The 21259-nt window shown below is 42.5% G+C and overlaps 1 protein-coding gene across 4 annotated transcripts in view; it reads right to left on the bottom strand.

Moving 5' to 3' along the window:
• LOC104923985 (RNA-binding protein with multiple splicing) overlaps positions 1–21259 on the bottom strand; it is a 33967-nt gene that overhangs the window by 12091 nt on the left and 617 nt on the right. For 2 of the 4 annotated variants that reach the window (XM_019256062.2, XM_019256054.2), the window contains exons 2-6: positions 8904–8981; positions 8173–8211; positions 5190–5252; positions 1912–2062; positions 181–308 (exon numbers count right to left, since the gene is read on the bottom strand). In XM_019256062.2, coding sequence (XP_019111607.1) covers positions 181–308; positions 1912–2062; positions 5190–5252; positions 8173–8211; positions 8904–8981 — 459 coding nt within the window. The remainder of the gene's footprint in view (positions 1–180; positions 309–1911; positions 2063–5189; positions 5253–8172; positions 8212–8903; positions 8982–21259) is intronic. The other 2 variants (XM_019256075.2, XM_019256068.2) reach the window with 1 other exon arrangement.

Consider the following 21259-nt stretch of genomic DNA (forward strand, 5'->3'; position numbering starts at 1 on the left):
AGAGACTGGGTGGTGTGTGCTCTGAGGTGCATCTGTCGGATGGAGCAGAGAGTGATTTCAGGGCTGACAGCAGCAGCTGTTTGTGCGGTGGACTCGGGGAAAAAGGTGACAGGCAGTGGTTGAGGTGGTGGTGATGAGGAGGAGGAGAGAACGGAGGTTGGGGATGGGTTTGCAGGTTACCTGAGCGTGGAGCGAGGAGGGGTAGGTGAAAGCGGGTGGGAGGGCCGGCGACAGCTCCGCCGGGTACAGCGGGTATGACGCCCACACGTCTGGGCTGCTTGGATATAGAGCAGGCACTGTGAGCTCATCTGTGGAAAGAAGAAGAGGAGGAGTGGAGTGAGGAGAGTGGCCAGTGGATAAGTGAGTGGCTAGAGAGACAGGGTGGAGGTGGCGGTTGTATGGGTGGTCGTGGAGGTGCACTATAGGTGAGCATCAGTTATCTGAAGCGGCTTCCTCTCATTTAACTTCTTTGAACCAACTGTTCGCAAACACCCACCCCTCAAACAATCATTGCTTAGCAACCGTAACTAGGCAGGGCAGGCCTGGAAAGTCTTGGATTTCTCAACATGCCAAAGCGGTATGCATTGGGATGCAGTAAGAAGAAGAATACTTGGCAGTTAATTATCAGTTTTGGAGGATGGTGTGGGATTCCAAGGCCAAAACTATAAAAGGTAGCCTACAACCATTAACATGTCCATCTACCATCTTACAGTACAAACCGAGCTGGGTTTCTGCTGTCTGACATGTAAACACACACTGACTTCTCTGCCCCTGTTATCATAAACTGCACGAAGAGAAAGGTTAACAGGCGTAGCAACACTCACTGAGGGGCAGGGCTTAGCAAAGAAATCAAATGTGCCTCCTGAAATCAGGATAAAATGAGAGGAAAACATCTCAGATGTGATGATGTGCTCACTGAGTCGAGTAGAAAGTGAAAAAAAAAAAAGAGCACAGTGCATGAGTGAAGAGACGGGTGAGGATGGTACAGAGGAAAAACAGCAGCTGGATTGAGAACCATTGGATATCCATACAATTTTAAAAAGCAGTGTTTTCCCTGTGCTCCCTGTGTCTCGTGGTTATCATAGCATGATCAGACAAATGGCTGATTCAAGAGTCTCTTATCAGGAAATGACAGCAATTTCTCTCTCCGTGATTACGTCATGGTTTCATTAATCGTTTCCTTCCATTTTCTACCACAGCCCCTAAGTACACACCCATTTTCTAGTGGAAAAAAAAGAAAAAGATCCAAGATAAGAGCAGTTTGGTCATTTAGGAAAAATGTACAACCACAGCTGGCCTATGTTGAACCATCAGTGGCTGAATCCTTAACTCCTTAGAAAAATATTTAACCAAAGAAGGAGGGGTTGGGGTAGAGTACAGAGCTGAATTAGCAAATTCCAACGACGCCTGGAACTCAAAGGTCTTAATTCCAAATAATTACAGCAACGTCTGACAGTGAACATGCACTGTTTATGAATCATTAATCTCACAGGAGCTAGGTGTCATTTAGTGGGAGAAATCTAATGAAGCGAGCCCATGACAGAGGTGCAGAGAATCTGATTTCAAAGAAACACTTTGCACGAATGCTTGGAAAGGATCCATTTTTGGTTACTAAGAGAAATAAATTGAGCCTGTTTTCACTGACTGACAATCAATGATGAACAAAGGCAACACCATTTAAAAAAACCTTTTTAGTGATTAGCAAGCCAAGTCAATCTCACATTTTTCATATAGTATATAAATAACAGCTGAAGCACAACCACTCCTCTAACTAATGACAACAAATCCTAAATGGAAACAGCTGTCCAGTCAGCTCAAACAAGAGAAACAAACAGCCACAGGAAGCAGCAGCACATGCGATAAAAGTAAGACGAGCTCAGGGACTGACCGACGAATGATCACAGTACTCACATGGGTCTCTGCCAATGAACTGTGGCCCGGGGCTCTGCTGGGATGGAGGGGGGTTGGGGGTGCCAACCAGCTTGTTCTTGGCCATCTTGGTGTTGGCCTTGGCGAACTCCAGCCGCAGGGTCTGGGGGATTTCTGGATCAAACCGGACCCCCTGAGATAAAACAAGAAGATGTGTCAGCAAAAATGTTGTTTCCTAGACAGCTTTTATACAGCTATATAATAGTTGGACTAACTGATCAAGAAGCTTGCAGTTGACTATCATTATTATTATTTTGACTAAAGGTTGAAAGGTGTTTTAGTTTTTAAAATGGAATTAAAGTCTTGGTTGTAAAAATGTGTGTCATCATTCAAGAATCGAAGTCTCTATACTCTTTTGACAGTTGTGATACATGGACATTTATAGCACCTCTGAAAAGTTTAAGAAGTATTTTTTGCTTCACCAGTTTAAATTTTCTAGTTTTCTTGTGATTATATTCTCAATGTTTCAACACTGAAGCATGCGTCTCCTGGATAATTTAAGTTTCTTATAGGTAATTATTTCAGCCTTGTTTCTGACATGTCTTGTTTTCAATCAGTTTGGTATGATCATAGTTGCTATGATGAACAGTCACAGGGTTATTCAGAGTTAGGCATTATCTTTAGTTTTCAATCGCTAACTGTGCAAGTTATAAATGCTTCTCGGGAGTTGTAGGTAGCTGAGTTTTATGTACACAGACTTGTACTTTCATGGTTTATTATTAAACCAGGAGAATTCCAATGCTCATTCAGGCCTTGGAAGGGGTCCAAGCGCAAGTACCCTCACATTGTGTGCAGAAACTGAATGTTTCCAGAACCCTACACGCCTGAAATAACTTCTCCCTGATTACAGGACTATAAAAGCGGTCAACAAAACAGTGTGGTAAACACTTATTCAAAATGTCTGCTGATCCTTCCTTAATTTAGCATGTAACTTCTTCATTAGTGCACATTAGTGTAGAGTTTTCACTCAAGTCGACTCCTTAGGAGGCACCACATGTTGACTCCTAACGATGTTACACATTATAACAGCAATACTTTGCTTTAGCAACCATGCCTGAAACAACCTGACACACTTAATTATTTAGTTCACTGCTGAAGCGTTGACGTTATAAATATAAAGAGCTTTGAAACAGTGATGAAGCGGACTAATTTAGATCGCTGATGCATGTCTTCCACTTTCGCATTCTCAGCCGTGTTGTGTGTTGTTCAGATGTCCAATGGGACCTGGCTGAGCTCCGGAATTGTCACTTCATATACTTTTCATCTTTCAGCATTTTACGACTGAATTTATTACTGAATTCTTGGCGGTGAGAGGACGAATTCAGTTGCTTAATCTTTGCAGCCTGCTGTAAACAGCTCACTGTGGATTGTTTTACTGGTACGACTCACGTGATGACGGGTGACACCCACAACTGAAAATCAGAACCTGATGACACAAACTTGGCAAGCACATGATGTCATTTACACCAGAGGCAGAAAAGCCACAAGGCCTTTGCTTTGCTCCCTACTGAACCCTGTAACTGTAATTTAATATCATGACATCAAATCCGCCATTCGCCATGACAAACTGCAAGCATCACCGCTTAAAGCGAGCCAAAAATTCTGGCAAATTCTTGAGATACCAATGCCAAAAGCCTTCTGACATACCGGCGCTCATGAAACGCCAAGTGAAAGGTTGTTTTTCTCTCCTACAGTTTGATCTACATCAAAAACCTCCACGTGTGCAGTAGTCCAAATCATTTTTTCTCCTCAATTACTTTTGCCTGAGGAAAAATAAGGAATGTGACATAAACAAAGGTCTTCTTCATCTAAAAACAAAGCGGCTATTTGTTTGCCTGCTGCGGACGCAACAAGGCCAGGAAGAATTTCGCCGGCAACTATAAGCACCCTCAAATCAACCTCATTTGATTGTTTGTATAAGAGACGTGGGGAAAAACACGGAAGGTCAGATCAATGGAGGAGAAAAGCAGTCAAGAGTAAAGTTCTCTGGAGCAAAGGAGTGAGAAGCTGCGTGGATGGTTTTCCTCGGCTCGTCCCTGCAGGCTCGGGCAAAGCTGAGCTGAAACAAGTGAGGGATGACTCTTCTCATGAAGGGGAGGGAATTAACTAGGATTGCCTTGGCTCAGTGCACTCGCAGCTTCTGCCAGTCGAGGCTGCAGAGGTATAATAAGGTACATAGATATAATGAGGCCTGAGCACATCTGAGTTTGAACCGTGTTGAATCTCTACCTTCAAAAGTTTTTCATCTTCTTTGCACTTGCGCATGCATTGTTTTGCTGCCGACTGTAATTGTCTGCTCAGAGTTTAGTGGAAATACAACAGAGCTAACACAGGAAACAAATCCCCTCCTTCCCTCGTCTTTCCCACATTTCAATATGCAGATAGATGTTTGCAAAAATGTTGGCTTATTTCCATATGACCCGCGGGACGTAGCTTTCCGCTGTAAAAACACAAGAGCGCTGTTCAGTTCTCAGCCCCACCGAGTGATTCTATGGAAACAGTCTGAATATTGTTGCCTCGTAATAAGATGATAATTTTTTATCCTTTCTTCAACTCTCTGCTCTGCCTTTGATGCGCACCAATATCTCAGCATCTGAAAGTCGACAAGACTCTGTGCACACATTGTCACGGTCCCACTTTAGCGGGATGATATAACTGATCTCTTTCTGTGACAAACGGATAAACAACAACTTAAGAAGAAATAGAAAAAGGTGGTGTATATGTAGACAGGTTAAAAAAAACAATGGCAAACTAAAGCTGTGTGAGAGCTGGTGTTCATTACGGTCTATCTATACTTTGTTTCAAGAGAGCTGAATGAAACCCTGTGAGGATGGGCTCTGTTTCATATTTGAGTCTGCCTCATCAAGGCTTCCTACTGAGCTACGTTCTGAAATAAGTAAGATTAAAATTAAACCCTAGATCAGTATCTTCTATTTATATGTGGAAAAAGAGTTAATTTTCCTCCTGACCTTGCAGGAGTGAAGCTTTAAGAGAAAGACTTTATTTACTCGAACAAAAACATTCAGACAGACGGCATTTAGAGCAGCCATGATATGTTTGTCTTTACTACACTTCACTTTTGGCTTTTTGTTCCCCCCCCTCCCGTGTGTGATAGAGAACGCAGGAATGTCTGGATTTCCCCCGATATGAAATCTGCATTCGCACAGAAGGCAGAAGAGATGCGATTCAGAGTCATCACAAGATATACAAGCGCTGAGCTGGTTTGCTGGAGAGGTGCACGGAGAGGGCATGACACTTACGTTCAAGGCATTCTTAGCAGCCTCCGCCTCTGATCGACTGTCAAAGCTGACAAACCCCACTGGCTGGGGAGACAAGAAGACAGAACAAAAGAAAAAGAAAAACATGGTTTAAGGCAGAATACTGAGTCGGCATTTCTGTCTGAGTGACACAGACATGTTGTTCTTTTTTTATTATTATTTTATTTATTTTTTTATATCATGCATGAACCCCCCCACACCACCTTCCCCTTCCTCTCCTTCGTTCTCTCTCTCTCTCTCTCTCTCTGTTTATAAAACTGTGGCGACAGAGAGATTGAGAGGAGAGAGAGAGAGAAGCTGGACGCTTACATTGTACAAGGAGAGTTCATCATTCGGCTCCCCTATGCCCAAATACGGGCAATGTGAGAGCGAGAAAGTGCATGTAAGAGTGAGTGCGAGAGGAGGCAGCTGAAAAAGGAGAAGAGATAGAGAAAGGGAGGTCTTGGGAATGAGTATTTAAGGTTAAAGGTGAGAGGGAAAATGAAAGAAAGTGGGATGGGAGGGAGGTAGAAATACTTTTCAAGACCTCCGTGAACAGACCCGTCAGTGGAAAAACAGAAAAATATGCATTATATTCCTTGTTCACATCTATTACACTGGTGCTTGTTTTATATTCTGGTAACGTCACCGTAGAACCTGTGCCCGCAATAGCAAAAGGTGAGAGGGGAAAAGCAAGAAAAGAAAGAAAAAAAAACACAGGGATGCAGGTTTGGTTGTCAGATTTCTAGCTACTGCCGCACATATGAACAAAGAGCACACATTTCTGAAGAGTATTTGGATGGGGATGTTGGGAGGAGGTGTGGGAGGGTGGTGGTGAGAAGAAAACGAAAAAAGCTCTAAACATGTTGCTCCCATGGGGTTGCACTGCTGCGTGTGATCTGGAAAAGCAGTGTAGGGTTATGGGAATTTTGAACAAGAAGAGAGAAAGGAGGGAGGAGGGAGGAGGGAGGGGAAGAAACATGCAAAAAAAAAAAAAAAAAGAGGGACTAAGTGAAGACGTCAGGAGGAGGAAGCGTAACAGGAATATAAATAGAAAAGGTCTGAGATCTGGCTCTTGCTATATATGGAGATGGCTGTGTTCTCGGACTGGGAGGGGAGAGGGAGATCGATTGATTTACATCACCGTTGTCATTAGTCGAGTGGAGCGACGCTCAAAACAAAGACAAGTCTGGGGAATGTTGCGTAGCACTTTGCGAGACCTGTACATCGGTTGACATTTCCCCCACTCCTCCCCGAGTAAGATGGTAATTATTAAAGTATGAGCAAGGTGGAGAAGTGCAGAGAGAGGCCAAAGTGCACAAAGAGTTTGCTGAGTGTTTCACTTATTTATTAAACACAGCAGAACAAAAAGAGCAAAAACCTGCACAAACCACATTCTCCAGATTATGAAATTTAGACTCCTGCAGGTGAAGTGGAGGCCAACGTAGCCTTTGGCTGAACTATAAAGCACGAGTCACAATTTTTTCAATTTGTCGATAAATCTGTTACATGTCAGTGATGGAAAAAGGTCCTAGATTACATCTGTACGTCACTACAGCTAGGCAAGAAGAGACACCGTGGGGTTTCTAACTCCTCCGACGCGAGGATCACATGTCAAATATTTGTTTTATATCACTGTTAACTGAATGTTTTGGGGTTTTGGACAAAACAAGACATCTAATGATGATCATGGACACATTTCATTGCTTTGGTCCAGACCTTTGAATCCACCCACTCCACAGAAACTACTCGACTGCTAAAAACAGTGATCCAATGAGTGCTGCGTGGGGGACTAACAATTAGCCAATCAACATCATCGGTGGGACTAACACAGTTTTTAAACTGTGCACTGGAACTAAGGAGGAATAATTACAACAATGGCAAGACGCAGCTGTGGGGGCCGTTCTAAATTGATCAAGGTACCAATTACTTTGAAACCCAAACAGTTGGTTCGCACTCCACTCTTAAAACCAGAATGCTGGCACGGCTACGCATCAGTGCAGATTTAAAATGACATGAGATTCAGGCATACCTTGGTGTCTAGTGATTGGTTAGAGAAAAGTGAATCACCCTCCCCCCCTCGGAAATCGGTTAGAGCAGAGGCAATGTCAGAGCGAAGATGGAAATGGAGGGTAACAAGTTGACAGTTTTCTCTGATATCAGGCAACATGTTTCGCCATTTCCTGACATCTGACATTTTATCGACAAATACAGGAAAAGAATTGGCATGTTCATCGATAAGAATACTCGCTGACTGCAGTCCGAGACAACTCAGTGAAGTGCAAGATATTAAAATCTAAAAAGTAAATTACAATAGTTGCTAATTGCCTTTTCGACAGTATGAAACCTCAATGAGGGAAAATCCCAACGATGTACTTGGATTTTACTTGTTCTGAGGAAATCTGACCACCAAAAAAAAAACCTTTCCTTTGTTCTTAGTTTTAGAAGTATTACACTTAGCACATTCAGCCTAAATCGTCCTAAACCCTTCTAATGAGCATGTCACGTCTTTATGGGAAACAGTGTAATGTGGTAATAAGTAGACTGACATGAAGCTAAATTGCTTAACTCTGGATGTGGACACCTGCCAGCTGAGCTCATTTTCAGTCCTGCGGCCCTGGAGGCAAAACTCAACCGTCACTACTGCTCTTGTCAAAACGCTGGCTTTGACACCTTAAAAATTCTTTTCCCGTCTCCTTTCCCATCCCCGCACATCCCACCGGAGTTGACTGTCTGTGACTACAAGCAGACTATCCGACTGCCAAAGGCAAGTTGGTGCAACACTTTCTCCCTCCCCCAGTTTTTTTCCTTTCAGGTACTTCCTTGCTAATCCTTCATAGTCAACAAGCCGATAAGACCACAAAGAGGGGGAAAAAAAGACAAAGGACAGACAAAGAAATTAAAGGTGTTGATGAGCAAGATCTTGGATAATGCAAACAGTGACAATGTGGTGAGAGACTGACACACAGTGTGTCTTGGAGCATACCTGTTTGGAGGTGAGTTTTATCAAGGACCCTTCATAGCCCTAAAAGAAAGAAAGAAACTGTTAGAACAAGACATTTAGGGGTTCTAGTGAGACAAATCTCGCATAATAACACTTGCTTTTAGTAAAAAGCTCTACTGCAAGGTCACCAATGACTAAGCTTGGTTGTTCCATGAGTGAAGGCCATATGGGCTGATTGTGTCTTACCTGATTAATCAAGATTTGCTGCTTTTTCAACACATGACATTTACTCAGAGTACATACCATGGGAATTATCTAAAGGAGAGATTAGATGCATAGCAATTGTCCCATTATTCACTTTAACTGCGTTGCTGTTGCTGCTGCCGCACAGTTAAAGTGCATTATTCTAGGGCGACGGTCCAAAAAAGCTCGCTACATCTGCACGCATTCACCTGACTTAAACTCTAGGACTCTTTGTGCCTGTGACAAAGCGAAGTTTCTGAGGTGAAGCAAATAGCTTTGTTTTTGTATCGCAGGCAGCGTGCCATTTTTCCATGAGACACACACACACACACACACACACACACACATAAGCTTCCCATGGATCAAGATGTGATTGAACCTCAGCTTTAGGAACACAGACACTTGAACCTCGCGGGAGAGTTTCCATTGCCGTTTATTTCATCACCATTAATGGAGGTCCCATTGACTGCTGGAAAGAAAAAGCTGCTAAGAATAGCAGCAGCCCATCCATTTAAAACATACAAACATACCTTAAATGGTCTGAACAGGAGATAGAGCTCCCGTGGCTTGATATCCAGTGGAAGCCCACTGACAAATAGCGTTCGGACCTGAGGAAGACAAGAAAGAGATCATGTATTTTTCATTAACCTCCGCTGGTTATAAATAGCTACCTTGCATACCTGACATTAACAGATGAGGTTATGAGGAAAAGGACACTGAACATGAGTTAAACAGTTCTTCGGGTTGGCTTGACACTCAAAGATAGACTTTTCAAACACTGATAGTGTCTTTCAGCTCTGCAAACACACTCGCACACCCTATCACACGCACCTTCCTACAGTACGTGCATTGTGCTCTCCTGTGTAATCTACGGCCTGCTTGTGTTTTATGGCAATCCTCCCTCGCAGCTCCAGCCTCTGTTTTACATTTGAACTTTTCAACTTCTCGCAAACATTGCTAGGGAATCACAACGTATGTGACAACCAAAGCAACAGTGACTACAGCAAAAAGTATTTGTTGTGGTCCGTGGTGAGTAAGAGAAGGTGGAAAACCACAGGGAGTGTAACATAAGAGTTACTCAAAATGTGCTTTCAGGCAAAGTTGTTGTTGACAGAGAGAGGAAAATGAATGCCGTGTGATCACTCTGCATGCACCGCACTTAAAAGTTAGGTTAGTCGAAAGGTAATTTCAGGCTGGAGCGCCTATATTTTGGTGAGCAAATCTCAATTTACTCCTATTTTGAAGACACTATCTAAAGCCAACATTTTTAACTACATGTGTTGTCTACAAACCTCGGTGTCAACTCTGAGAGATGAAAAGGCACGGAGATTAAAAAAAAAAGGTAGACGACAAGTGAGAGAGAGAGCTGATAGTGGGTGGTTGAGGATGAACTCATCTGATGAACTCTTTATGTGCTGAGAAAAGGGGATACACTTGAAATATATTGCTTTGGAAACCATGGGGAGAATGTACAACAGCTTTACTGTGCAGTAAAATGTGAAGTGTAGTGCAGTTGAGCAACATATTTCCTAAGGCCTGCCACTCAAATGTCGAACAAACTGTCTAATTAGAAGAGCAGATGTGCAAATACAGAATAAAATATCGTACGAGCTAAGAAAAAAAATGTCAGCCGGGTATTAGAATAGAGACTCTGCTGCCCCGGAAGGTTATTCTAAAAGGAAAAAGTAAATAAAACATGTTCATTCAAGTATAAAGCTGGAGCAAACAGCTCATCTGGCCCTGTCAGAGGGCGACACCTAGCAGCACCCCTAGAGCTCACTCATTAACACGTCACCTTGTTTGTTTAATTTGTACAAAAGCAGAGGTGTAAAAATGACACGTTGCAGTGTCAGCTAGCACTATGTGTGTGTGTGCTATCAATCTTCTCGCCGACCTCTCAGCAAATAAATTAAGAGGGGCATTTCCTCAAATTCATGTTCCTATTCCAAGTGGCACCCTGGTTCAGTGCTTAAAATGGCTCAGAGTTTGGGGTTACAGTGCTGTGGGTACTGTGACGGAACACAAGGCACACGCTTGGCAAAGTAAATTGGCCAAGGCTGTCAGCCCTTTTCATTTTTGCATACTCCCAGTGTCACCGCTTAAATAGGACCAACGGCAAACCTTTGCTGCCGTGTCTAAAAAGGCTTGTGTGAACAGCAGTAGTTCCTTTCGACTGATGCAGACACATTAGTGCAACACAAACATAGACATAGCAGAGCTTCAAGACACAGGTGCCGAGACGTCTTGTCACAGCTCATGAATGCAGATCTGGTTACATTTTGGAGATGATAAAACAGGGAAATTTTATTTGTTACATGTAATTGTGGATGCGTCCGTCCTTAATAGATGGTTAAGCACAGGAAAAAGTTGTTAACACTGGCATTTCTTACTATAAACCACAACATGTGTCTTCTACTAACAAAACAGCTTGTTTTCTTAGCATCTAACCTCACTTAAGCTTGGGAAAATCCTCACTTTTTCCAATGAGGTGGTACTAAGATAACTGAGGTGGACATGAAATGATGGATTATATAGATATCTTTTGGACAATTATATTACCTAAACACAGACACTAATCACACGTGGAATTATCACCTAATTAAAGTGGGCTTGGTACAAGAAAATAATTGCTTTAGTGCACAAGAGACATCAAAATCAAACAAGCGCATCAAAGCGACTTCACCGAACACACCCACGTCAATACTGTGATAGAGGATTTGGAGGTGTGATTTAATTATTTATTCAATATTCAGATTCCATTTAAGGCTGAACGTAGAACAAAACTGTAGGTATGCAGTTACACGGAGCACATTCAACGCTCCCAGATTCATTAGATAGTAGATTCACAACTCGGGGGACAAAGGAACTGCTGAACTAACACTACACCTCATTCCCACATGTAACCTGATACGCACTGCTGATGCCAAAGGCAGAGCAACACACAAACAAAGGAGCTTAGCAACTAGAGGGGGGGGGGCAATAGCTGGAGTGGAGTGCCAAACCGGCCATCCAGCCAACAAATCTCACCTCTGCGACTTTCTCACCTTCGTTCTTATCTTATCTTATTTTATCTGAGCTGAACCCTTGCAGGGCCGTCACTGGGTCCCGTCCCTGGCAATTCTGTTTAAACAAACTCTTTCCGAGGGGTCTCCTTGTTTGGAGTTACATGGGAACAAAGAGTCAGAACAGGATGGTATCAATCAGACTTGAGCAAGGGCTAGTCACAGACAGCTGTTGAGGCTGATAAAACTAATAGTGCAGTGGTAAAAAAATAAATAAAAAAAAGCGCAGTGAATGTGCTGAAGCTAAAAAAATCCAAAATGGTGTTGCTGAGGTGAACGGCGAGGAATAGACAACAAAGACTGGCGTCAAGACTGTGGGTTTGAAACGTCTACGCGGGGACTAGTTTCTTTCTACTTTCTTTGACGCTTTCACAGTTTCAATGAACATCTTGTTAAAGCTGCACATGACCACAAAACGACGCCAAGAAAACATCAGAGTCAAAAGATCTAACGTTGGACAGCGCACTCACCCCTTCTGTTCAGATGACAGATTTATATTTCACTTTTAAGTCTCTCTCTTTTACTTTACGTGGATTAAAGTCAAAACTAGACATCAGAATCACTATACAGAAACTTACCGACTATCCAAATAAGGTTATTTTTAACACTACTATCATGCAGACTGCAGCCTTTTATCAAAGTGTACGTGTTGGCGCACATCTGAAGAAGATCCCATCTTTGATTTAACTCCTTTCTTCAGTCATGGGGGTAATAGACACTTGAGAGCTGCATATGCTGCACAAGTTAAGACAAACAACAACGATCCGAACAATGGGACATTCTTGGCCGTGTGTCGAACCTCATTCCTGAGACTTCCTGACGTCAGCTGTTGTGATATATGATCGGATCGCCGTGTGTCCGGTGTGGAGCTGACTGCACGCGCTGGATACGGGATGATTCACAGGCAAATGTGTCAACAGCTTTCTCCTGCAGACATCTGCTGTTGATTACAGTATCAGTCTTCATTTATGCTGCTTCGAGACTAGCTCGGAAAAAAAAAGGCAGGGAAAGTTGTAAACGTGCTGCCACCGGGTACAGTGAAGCATCAAAGTTTCATGATGCAGTAAATTCAACCATAGGTCAACTCAAGGGGTTGAGCAGATTCCGCAGATCAGTAAAAAAACTAAACGAAGATAAACCCTCTGACACTGCTTTATTGGGTTTTGGGAGCATTGTTTTATTGGTTCTTTGGGAGTCACATACCTACATTTCCATAGTGCTGAGTGGCCCGGTATAGGCCTTTGAATCATTGACCATTTATGGCGTGCTCACACACACAAGCAGGCAGGCTTCGATCAAAAACAGCAGTCCCTACCTACCATAAGCCAGCTGAGTACTTCACAGCCGGCTACCAGTGTAGTTCCCTGGCAACGCCTTAGCGGAGCACAGCAGAGTGTGGAGCCCCAGGCCAAAAACATCAGATCTTATTAAGGCCACTTCTGCAGCAAGTCCCAGGGGATCAATGTACCTCTAATCAGAGATCCTTGACTCCACAAGCCCCGGATGAGGTCATCACCTATTGATACTCTATCATTGCACCTCGAAGGTTTGCTGGTGCCACCCTAAGGCTAGAAAAGGAGGAGTGAAAGGGGGTTTGTGCTCATAACGACAGTCAACAACTTGAGTGAGGTATTATTTTGAAAGGATAATTTTGGTACTTTCTTATTTTGAGAGTGTCTAGTTTCTATCTGTTGTGATTCAAGTGCATAAATGAAAGTAATTTCAGGGATCTGGAAACTAAGGCTGCCAACATCACGAAGGCGGTAGTCATGTTATCTCTAAACCACTTCATTTGAAAGTGAAACTGAAAGTTAGCACACAAAGAATGTCCAATAATTTCCCAACTACCTACAGCAAGTCTGTTCCAGTAAGTTAGTCTGCATGTTTACAGCAGAAATACTTTTACTGCTCTGAGAAATCATTAACCGTGTGAGTACAATACTATTAACAGAAATGATAAGTTATAATAAACCCCTAAATGAGCCAGATGAGTGACAAAAAGGATGATGAATTTCGCATTGAGCTAAAAACATCTGGTGCTAAAAATATCAGCTACAGTTTTTTTTTCTGGCTTCACTAATGAAATGTCACGTAAAGGAAAACGTTTAGTTAGGCCCAGCAACCAAGAGACCAACCTTCCACTGAACAGCCTTCCCATTATCAAATGTCGTGATGCTTTAATTAACAAAGCCAAAACTGACAGCGCAAACTGCTCGATAGCCGGAACAATAACTGACCTCCATTCAAAACCCTTGCGTTGAAGCAATTTGAAAATTTTTCTCCGGCGCAGAGCGCAATTTGTCAGCCATAATAAAAAAGCCGCTTGATTTGTCTAATTAAATGACCTAGCAACTTATTAATGTGTCATTTCTATTCAGCTTGCACTGTGGATTTAGAAAATGTGTTACACCTATTGCCTGAAATGCCTCATTATACTCTGTGTGACTTTCTCTGATATTTTCTCTGACTTTAATTGAGTGCTTTTTTGACCGTTCATTCTGGCTGAAATGAGGGACACGACCTTGGTGCGATGTGAGATGATTACTATGTGTTTCTTTCTCCCTCCCCTCCTTATGTGTGCGTGTGTGCACTTATTTGACAGCAGAGTTAATAGATAGAGGTCCTTCGAGCCAGATGTAGCGGGACGCAGCTCTAACCTTGAAGCCTTGAAAGGGACGGTACAGTAGCCTATTGTAGCACGTGCGCGCGCATGCAACAACACTGTGATTACCTGCATGTGAAATAAAAAAAAAGCTTTCATCGCACTCCCACACTTGTGTGTTGCTTTCAAAATGCGCGCACACAAGTCTTAGTTCACTGTGACCGAGCCGAAATCAAAGTCTGCCCATAAGCCCATGTGAGCTCAGGGCAAGTTGAGTTTTCTTGCATCAGTTGAGCGCTGCGTTATTAAAAACAGTCAGACTGACAGACTCCCACACTCCTTTGCTATCGGAGTTGTCACTGCTCTGTGTTGGCATCGCTCTCCATCATCATCACAAGGTTTTTTTTTCCCCCTCTCTTTCTTCATCTTCCGTGTCGGAGAATGTGAAGAGTGAGAGACTGCAGGCCCTTGGAGGTGTCAAACGACCATAAATGGATGACTCCGTTTGTCTGTTAATCGACAGGGTTCAACGGGTCAGGTTTCACATACGGGGTCAGAGGTCACAGGTTAGGCACGGGTTATTGTGTGGGTTAGGGGTCAACTGTGAGGTTTAGCACACTCCAAATCGACACGGCCGAGCTCCGAGAGGAGAGTTTCTTTGTTTTCTTATTCTTTCACAAGTGCTTTCGACCAACAATTACAGCTCAGTGAGGGTCTGTAAATGTTCCAACAGGTTAACCTTTAAAAAGACATTTAAAACAAATGACCTAGGAAAACCAAGGACTTCACTGTGTTTTTCCTCCTCTTGCCATTTTCTTCCTCTCTCCGTAACAGGTTCCTTTGTTTTAAATTGAACATGGAAAAGAATACGCTAGAGTCTTAATGACAGTCATGTGCTCGTTCTTTCTTGCGAACCATTTTCGACCTCAATAAAAAATAAAAAATAAAAAGGCCTGAAGGTGTCGTGTGGATGACGTGTAGAAGAGAAGGCCGACTCATTCGCAGATTGTCAGCTGCACATCAGTTTGACTCCTCGGCTGTCAGCTTAGAGTTCATCAAAATCTTTCATACTAGTTTGCTCTCTTCTTCCTCCTATCTGATGAGACCGTGGATGTACTTAACATTCCAAAGCGCTCATTAACGCGAACTAATCGGCCAAGTCCTCTTTGGACTCCCTTTGTTGCCGCCTGCCCGAGTGGACAAACTTAAACTGTTTGGCTTTGAGGTCGGGTGGGCAGAGGGTTAGAGTTTCTGGTGCGAGTGTAGACAAAAACAACAGCAGATAATCAGTCATCCTCTACGACTCCGTGAAGAAATCCAAGCCTACTGCTAATACGCTTCCTTTATGTGATAGTGCAGATGTTCCTTTGTGCGTTTAAGGCTGCAAATAATGATTATTTTGATAGTCAAGAGTGGAAAATAATGCCCTCCTTCAGTCTAAGATGATATTTTCAAAGGGCTGCCCAAATGTTGTCAATTCACAATAATGTAAAACAGAGAAAATCAGCAAATATATGATGAAATTACAAGTTTATACCCGTTGATCGACTTATTAATCACTTGGCTGACTTTTAGCGCTAAGTATAGTTCTTCGGGATCTGTTTTTTTTACTTAAAGCAAGACTATGTCACTTTTAAAGGGTGAATAACTCAACCTGCGTCAATACACAGGAGCTTTGCAGCTACAGCCTTAAATGGTCTGGTATGACCAGTAGCTTGTAGCAGCTAATGTCAGCTAGCAAGTGTCAACTGACTTTTATCCAGTAATTACCACTCATGACAACAGTGACTGCCGTTTCACAAGCGTTACATAGTCCTGTGTTTAACTAAATGACTTGAAGGCGTCTCATTTGTATGAATTTCAGCTTTATTTTTGGACTGAGTTAATCAAATTATATCTTTAATTGAAAGTGGACTGACAAAAGAGAAAGTTAATCTTCTCGCGAGTCTTCTTCTTCTCCCTCGTGTCTTTAAGGCTTTTTTCCATGACCATAAACGGCCCTTCTGTTCAGAGACCTCGGAGGGGTCACGCTTTCAACGTATAGGGCCGATAAGGGGATAAGGAGTTTGTCTACTGGGACTAAAATGGGCAAGAGCAGGAAGAAAGAGAGCAGGATGAAAAAAAGAAGGGAGTGGTAGGTAAGAGGAGAAGAAAAGTGGCAAATTATAAACAGTACCAGGGCGGAGGGAGGGAGGGAGGAAACAGCGAGAGAACAAGATAAAGAGAGGGAAGAAAAAGGGTGGGACAGAGGAAAGGAAGGAGGGAAGGAAACGGAGGGGAAGGGAGATAAAAGTGTAGACAGAGAAGGGGGGGAGGAAGGATGGACGGGGCGTTAGAGAAAAGAAATGAGATGAATGAAAGAATTATTTAAGTTTATTAAAAAGGGGAGCGGGAAGGAGGGTTCAGAGAGGAGATACTGTACGGTGGATAATTATAGCTTGTGAGTAAGCAATATTAAGCAGAGGTGACAGAACAAGCACATAAATACAGTATGACAAAGCAAGACAAGATGGCTGACGCTGTCTCGCACGAGCTCGCACTTCCTTCACTTGTGTCATTAATTACGAAGCAAACTGAAAGTTGACAGCTAAGGCCTTTTAAGGAAAGAAGCGGCCATATAAGAGACTTTTAATAGTTTATATAAGCTGTGTATGAGTATATATATAGTACATCTGACTTTTTTTCTTCCTTTTCTTCTCACATCAGTCGAGCAGGATCCTTTGCCAGCCGTTCCTGACGCTAAGCCTTGTTGTTGTCTTTTCAAATACCTCTTGTCGCACAGCTGACAAATGGCTAAGATAAGATGACAATTCCCGCCGCGCTTTTATAAATAAACTCCTACCTATCAGTCGGGTAGATGGAGCAGGGTTTTACTGTGTGTGTGAGAGCTTGTATGGAGCGTTTATATATGTTTTTTATGTGATACTTTATAGTCTTAATCTACAGTATATCATATATTGTCTTCAACAATCTCTGAGATTCTTTGGATGTTTTCCTTTTTGCCTTATCATGGCCACTTTACCCTCCAAGCCCCCCCTCTGATAACGTTTCATGTCACAGAGTGTTAATATATCTGGGTGCCCTTTTCATAGATACATGCACAAGTACGAAACCACTGTGCCCACCACCAGTGTGCTGCAGACTGGACTGTGGCGTTCCCCTCCGCTTCACCGTGCTTCTCCAGCAGCACAGCCTCCCCACCTACATCTCTTCATGGAAAAGGTCACGCTTGGACACATGACCTGCTATTTGAAGAGGACCTGGTGGATACCCAAAGCAGGCCAAGCACAATCCAATTACACCCCAGGGAGATACGCCACATTTGCTGAACTCTGCTTGAGTGATATTCTGTTTCTCTTTGGGCGCTTGTAAAGATCCACTTACATGTTCATGGACAGCCAGGAACAAAAATCAACAGATGTTTTACAAGGTTCAAACTCCTGCTGCGTTCGACTGTTACGTCCCGTTTTTACTACGAATATGATTATTATGAGTATGATTCAAGTAAAACATGTTTCACTCTGCAGAGGAAACAATAAGAGTGTACTTTGTGTCTGCTCATTTGTCAAAAATCAGGTGCGGTTTGAGGTCGGACCTCCAAGGTTGAGGAGACTGGGCAGGTCTCAACTTAAATAAACAGGAGTTAGCTGGAGGGAAAATGACAGCGAGGAGGTTAAAAGTCAAGCATAGTCTGGCGACTTGATTAGCTGAGGATGCATTCCATGTACTCACAACCTGTACAGCATGTTCTCGCTTTCTCACTCGACCATCAATCCCTTTCTTCGCTGATCCATTAACAAAAGGCCTAATCTGACATAAATAAATGATTATTTTCATTACAGATTAAACCAGCTCTGTCTTCCCTGTCAATTAAGCGAACTGTTTGGTCTATAAATACTAAGAAAATAGTGACAAATTGGCCTTCTCGATTTCCTAGAGCCAAGGTGACTTCTTGTTGCTTGTTCTGTCTGACCCTTCAGACCAAAACACAACGATATTTCATTAATAATGAGATAAAACAGAGAAAAACTGGCGCTCTTTGCTTGATAGATGACTTAAATGATTAATTGATCATTAACATTTGGGCAGCAACTAATGAATACTGTCATTGTAGATTAATCTATAAAAGAGATAACTCTATAAAATAAATTCCTACATTTATTATTGCAGAGAGCACATGGTGATGTCTTTGCATAGTTTTTCCAAACACTAATTCATAAACCAAATATTTTCAATTCATATCACATGAAAGAGAACCAATTTATCTATTATCTAAATAGTTGTTGCCTAAGTTGTCTCAATTGGCTAACCGGTTAATCATCTTATCATTTTGCTGCTAAAATAAGTCAATTAAATCTTGTCTCTCTTCACTTTCTTCATATTTAGGAGTAAACAAAAGATTCACTCAAACAAAACCATCATCAGTTCACATCTTAGACAACCGACTCGCTTGAACCCCGCAGGTCGCGAGTCCTTACAAGGCGTGGAAACCACAGCTGGTTTCCGAAATGTATCTCTGACAGCGTGTCGGGCTCGACTTCATCAGTGGCTGCTGAGTGCCACAGCATGTGAAAGCATCCAGAACACCTGATAATAAAATCTTATCAAACCAGCTCACAAGATTAGATGCTGCCGTGGGGCCCGTAACCTGCATACCTCGTCTGCAACAACACCATGTTTGGTTGGAGCGTCCGTCCTGCAGAAGATAAACAAGCTTTTGCCGTACGGCGATGATGCCGTGTGAGGTTGAGCAGTGAAGCAAGGCACGAGAAACCCAGCTCGCTACGGCGCTTTACTGGTGCGAATCAGTGATCCATTGAGTCGCATACTACAGTGCGCATGAGGAAGAAGGGGGGGGATGCCACTGTTGTGCACCATGTGAGAGTCATACCAGCAAGGCTGTTAAACTTTGGCTCTCATAAGGTCATAGTTTATGGTTAATTTAGTGCTGTTAAGCGCAAAAGCTGTTTGTGTGATCTTTGTGAACGTTTCCGCGCGGGAGATCCGGAATGCAAAAAGTGATAAAAGGGAGCATATAAAGGAGTTTGTCTTGTACTTATGTTCATCTCTACAAGGGAATAAACTCTAACGTCCATTTATCATGTGGAAAAAGTCAGACTCGGGAATTAGTCACATTATTCTCAGTGTGTTGGACACCTGGCTGCAAATGTGTGCGTCTTTGAGTCTGGTACGGTCTCCCTAAAACGTGCTGCTCCCCTGCATACAACACACATCATTACACCAAAGACAAAGTGGTGCTGTCTAACCTTACGTTAATTCACCCGAGTAAATTTAAGTCTGGACGGCTTCCAAACATTCCCAACAACCATTAGATTCCTCTGGCCATTACTCTCTCTGTCTCTCCGTCTGCCTTTTTACACAATGCAAAGAGACGACTCGTCCTCCTGCTCTGTGGACGTCACAGAATTTTAAACTTGTTTTAGTGGGATGCTAGTGCAGAGATTTATTCAAGCAAAGCACGACTGGATTAATGTTCATAAAGGGATGACACCATCACATTACTTATTTTGTCCACCAGGGAAGAAATGTTCGATTTAGAATAATAGAAAACAAGTTAAATATCTGATTTTTATTGGAACTAGGTGCCTTCCAATGTTTGGCATCTCTGCTAATGATAAATAGTTGATCAAATAATCACAATCGAATTGGTTTCGGATCTAAAACAAAGCTGCCGGATGCCATTATGAGTCACGTATGAGCGAATAATTGGGAATTAATCAAGCTATTTTCTTGTCCTCTTTGGTTTAAAATGATGAGATGATACGTCCGCCGGCTGAAACAAAGATATCGAGCTGTGAACTCTCAACAACTATTGCAAGAAAAAGCCAAAAACAAAATCTAGCTTCTGAGGAGTTTCTGACTTCTAACTGAACATCTCGGCACTTTGAGCTGGGTAAAACACTTGAAGATTATTTGTTAATGACAGAAATCATTAGATGTCAAATACTGGTACATACAGCTCCGGAAATACTGCAGTACTGTACTGCGAGTACACAAGGTCACGAGGTGACCAAAGCTCTAAATGGAAACTTTCCATCGGGTTTCCAAGAAGTCGGTTTCCTCGCGCTTTACCTCATCTCTGTCGTGCATCCACAGTAAACCTCAACAGTGGACCAAATATGGTGATACATCAAGGCTGCGCATGTTTGGCTATTCAGTTACAAAGTGACGAACAGTACACTGAGCCTTAATCAGATTGCTCCAAGAGAAATATCGGATATAATCTGATATACCTGTCTTACATCACTTGGCCGTGGCTGTGTGTGTGGGGGGGGAAGCTCTGCAATAACAAATCTGTTGTTTGAAAAAGAGACGCTTCCGTGCCAAAGAAAATCACTCCACGCAAAAAAAAAAAAAAAGAGCACCACTACAAACTTATTTACCAAGGAGGAGACATTATGGATCCGGATTGTGCAATGTTTATAGAGAGGGAAGAAACCTGGGACCATTACGGAACATGTTTAGACAGAAAATACATTTTCAACAGAAACTAAACGAATTACCTCACATTTTTCAGATATACGGCATCAGTCCGGCGCGTTAGGATGCAATTAAGTCATACTAGTAAACAGGCAACTCTTGCTTAAACTGTAATGCAAGCAGGTCTGCGTTACAAAGAGTTATTGCCTACATGTTGCAGCAGCAGTTGAAAACTAATTCGCCCCCCCTGGCTCACTACTACCACTCCTGCTCTTCTGATGTGGGAAGTCTTTGGCTTTATGATACAGTAAGCCAGAACTAACAACACTTTAGCCTGTTGTCAGGTAAACTTATTATTAGTGCTGGCTTTCGGGAACTACTTATTAGTGATTCATCAATTCAGTCCTGCCTTGTTCCTCATTTTTCTCCCCTCCTCCTCCTTCTCTTTCAGTATTTGTTGAACCATACTGTAACAAAAAAAAAAAAATAGCAGGCATTAGGCTTTGGATACAGTAGGAGAGGAAGGAGAGATATATCTAGGTTGTAAAATAGGTAACAGGTGCACTGTTTAGTTGAAAGAATGATATGCTGCCTTTATGGAAAGCAGATGATAAATGTTGTGCGGTGAAGTCTAATAATATAACAGCAAGGCTTGCAACTTTTTTTTTTTTCCCAAGGTGAAATAGCACAGAAAGCGACAAGAGAGTGAGAGTGTTTTACAGGTTACACAGCTGCAGCGGGGATATAATAAGAATATCACAGTGCTGATATATAAAAACAT

The sequence above is a fragment of the Larimichthys crocea genome, chromosome XIV (genome assembly GCF_000972845.2).
Source record: "Larimichthys crocea isolate SSNF chromosome XIV, L_crocea_2.0, whole genome shotgun sequence".
Lineage (NCBI taxonomy): Eukaryota > Metazoa > Chordata > Actinopteri > Sciaenidae > Larimichthys > Larimichthys crocea.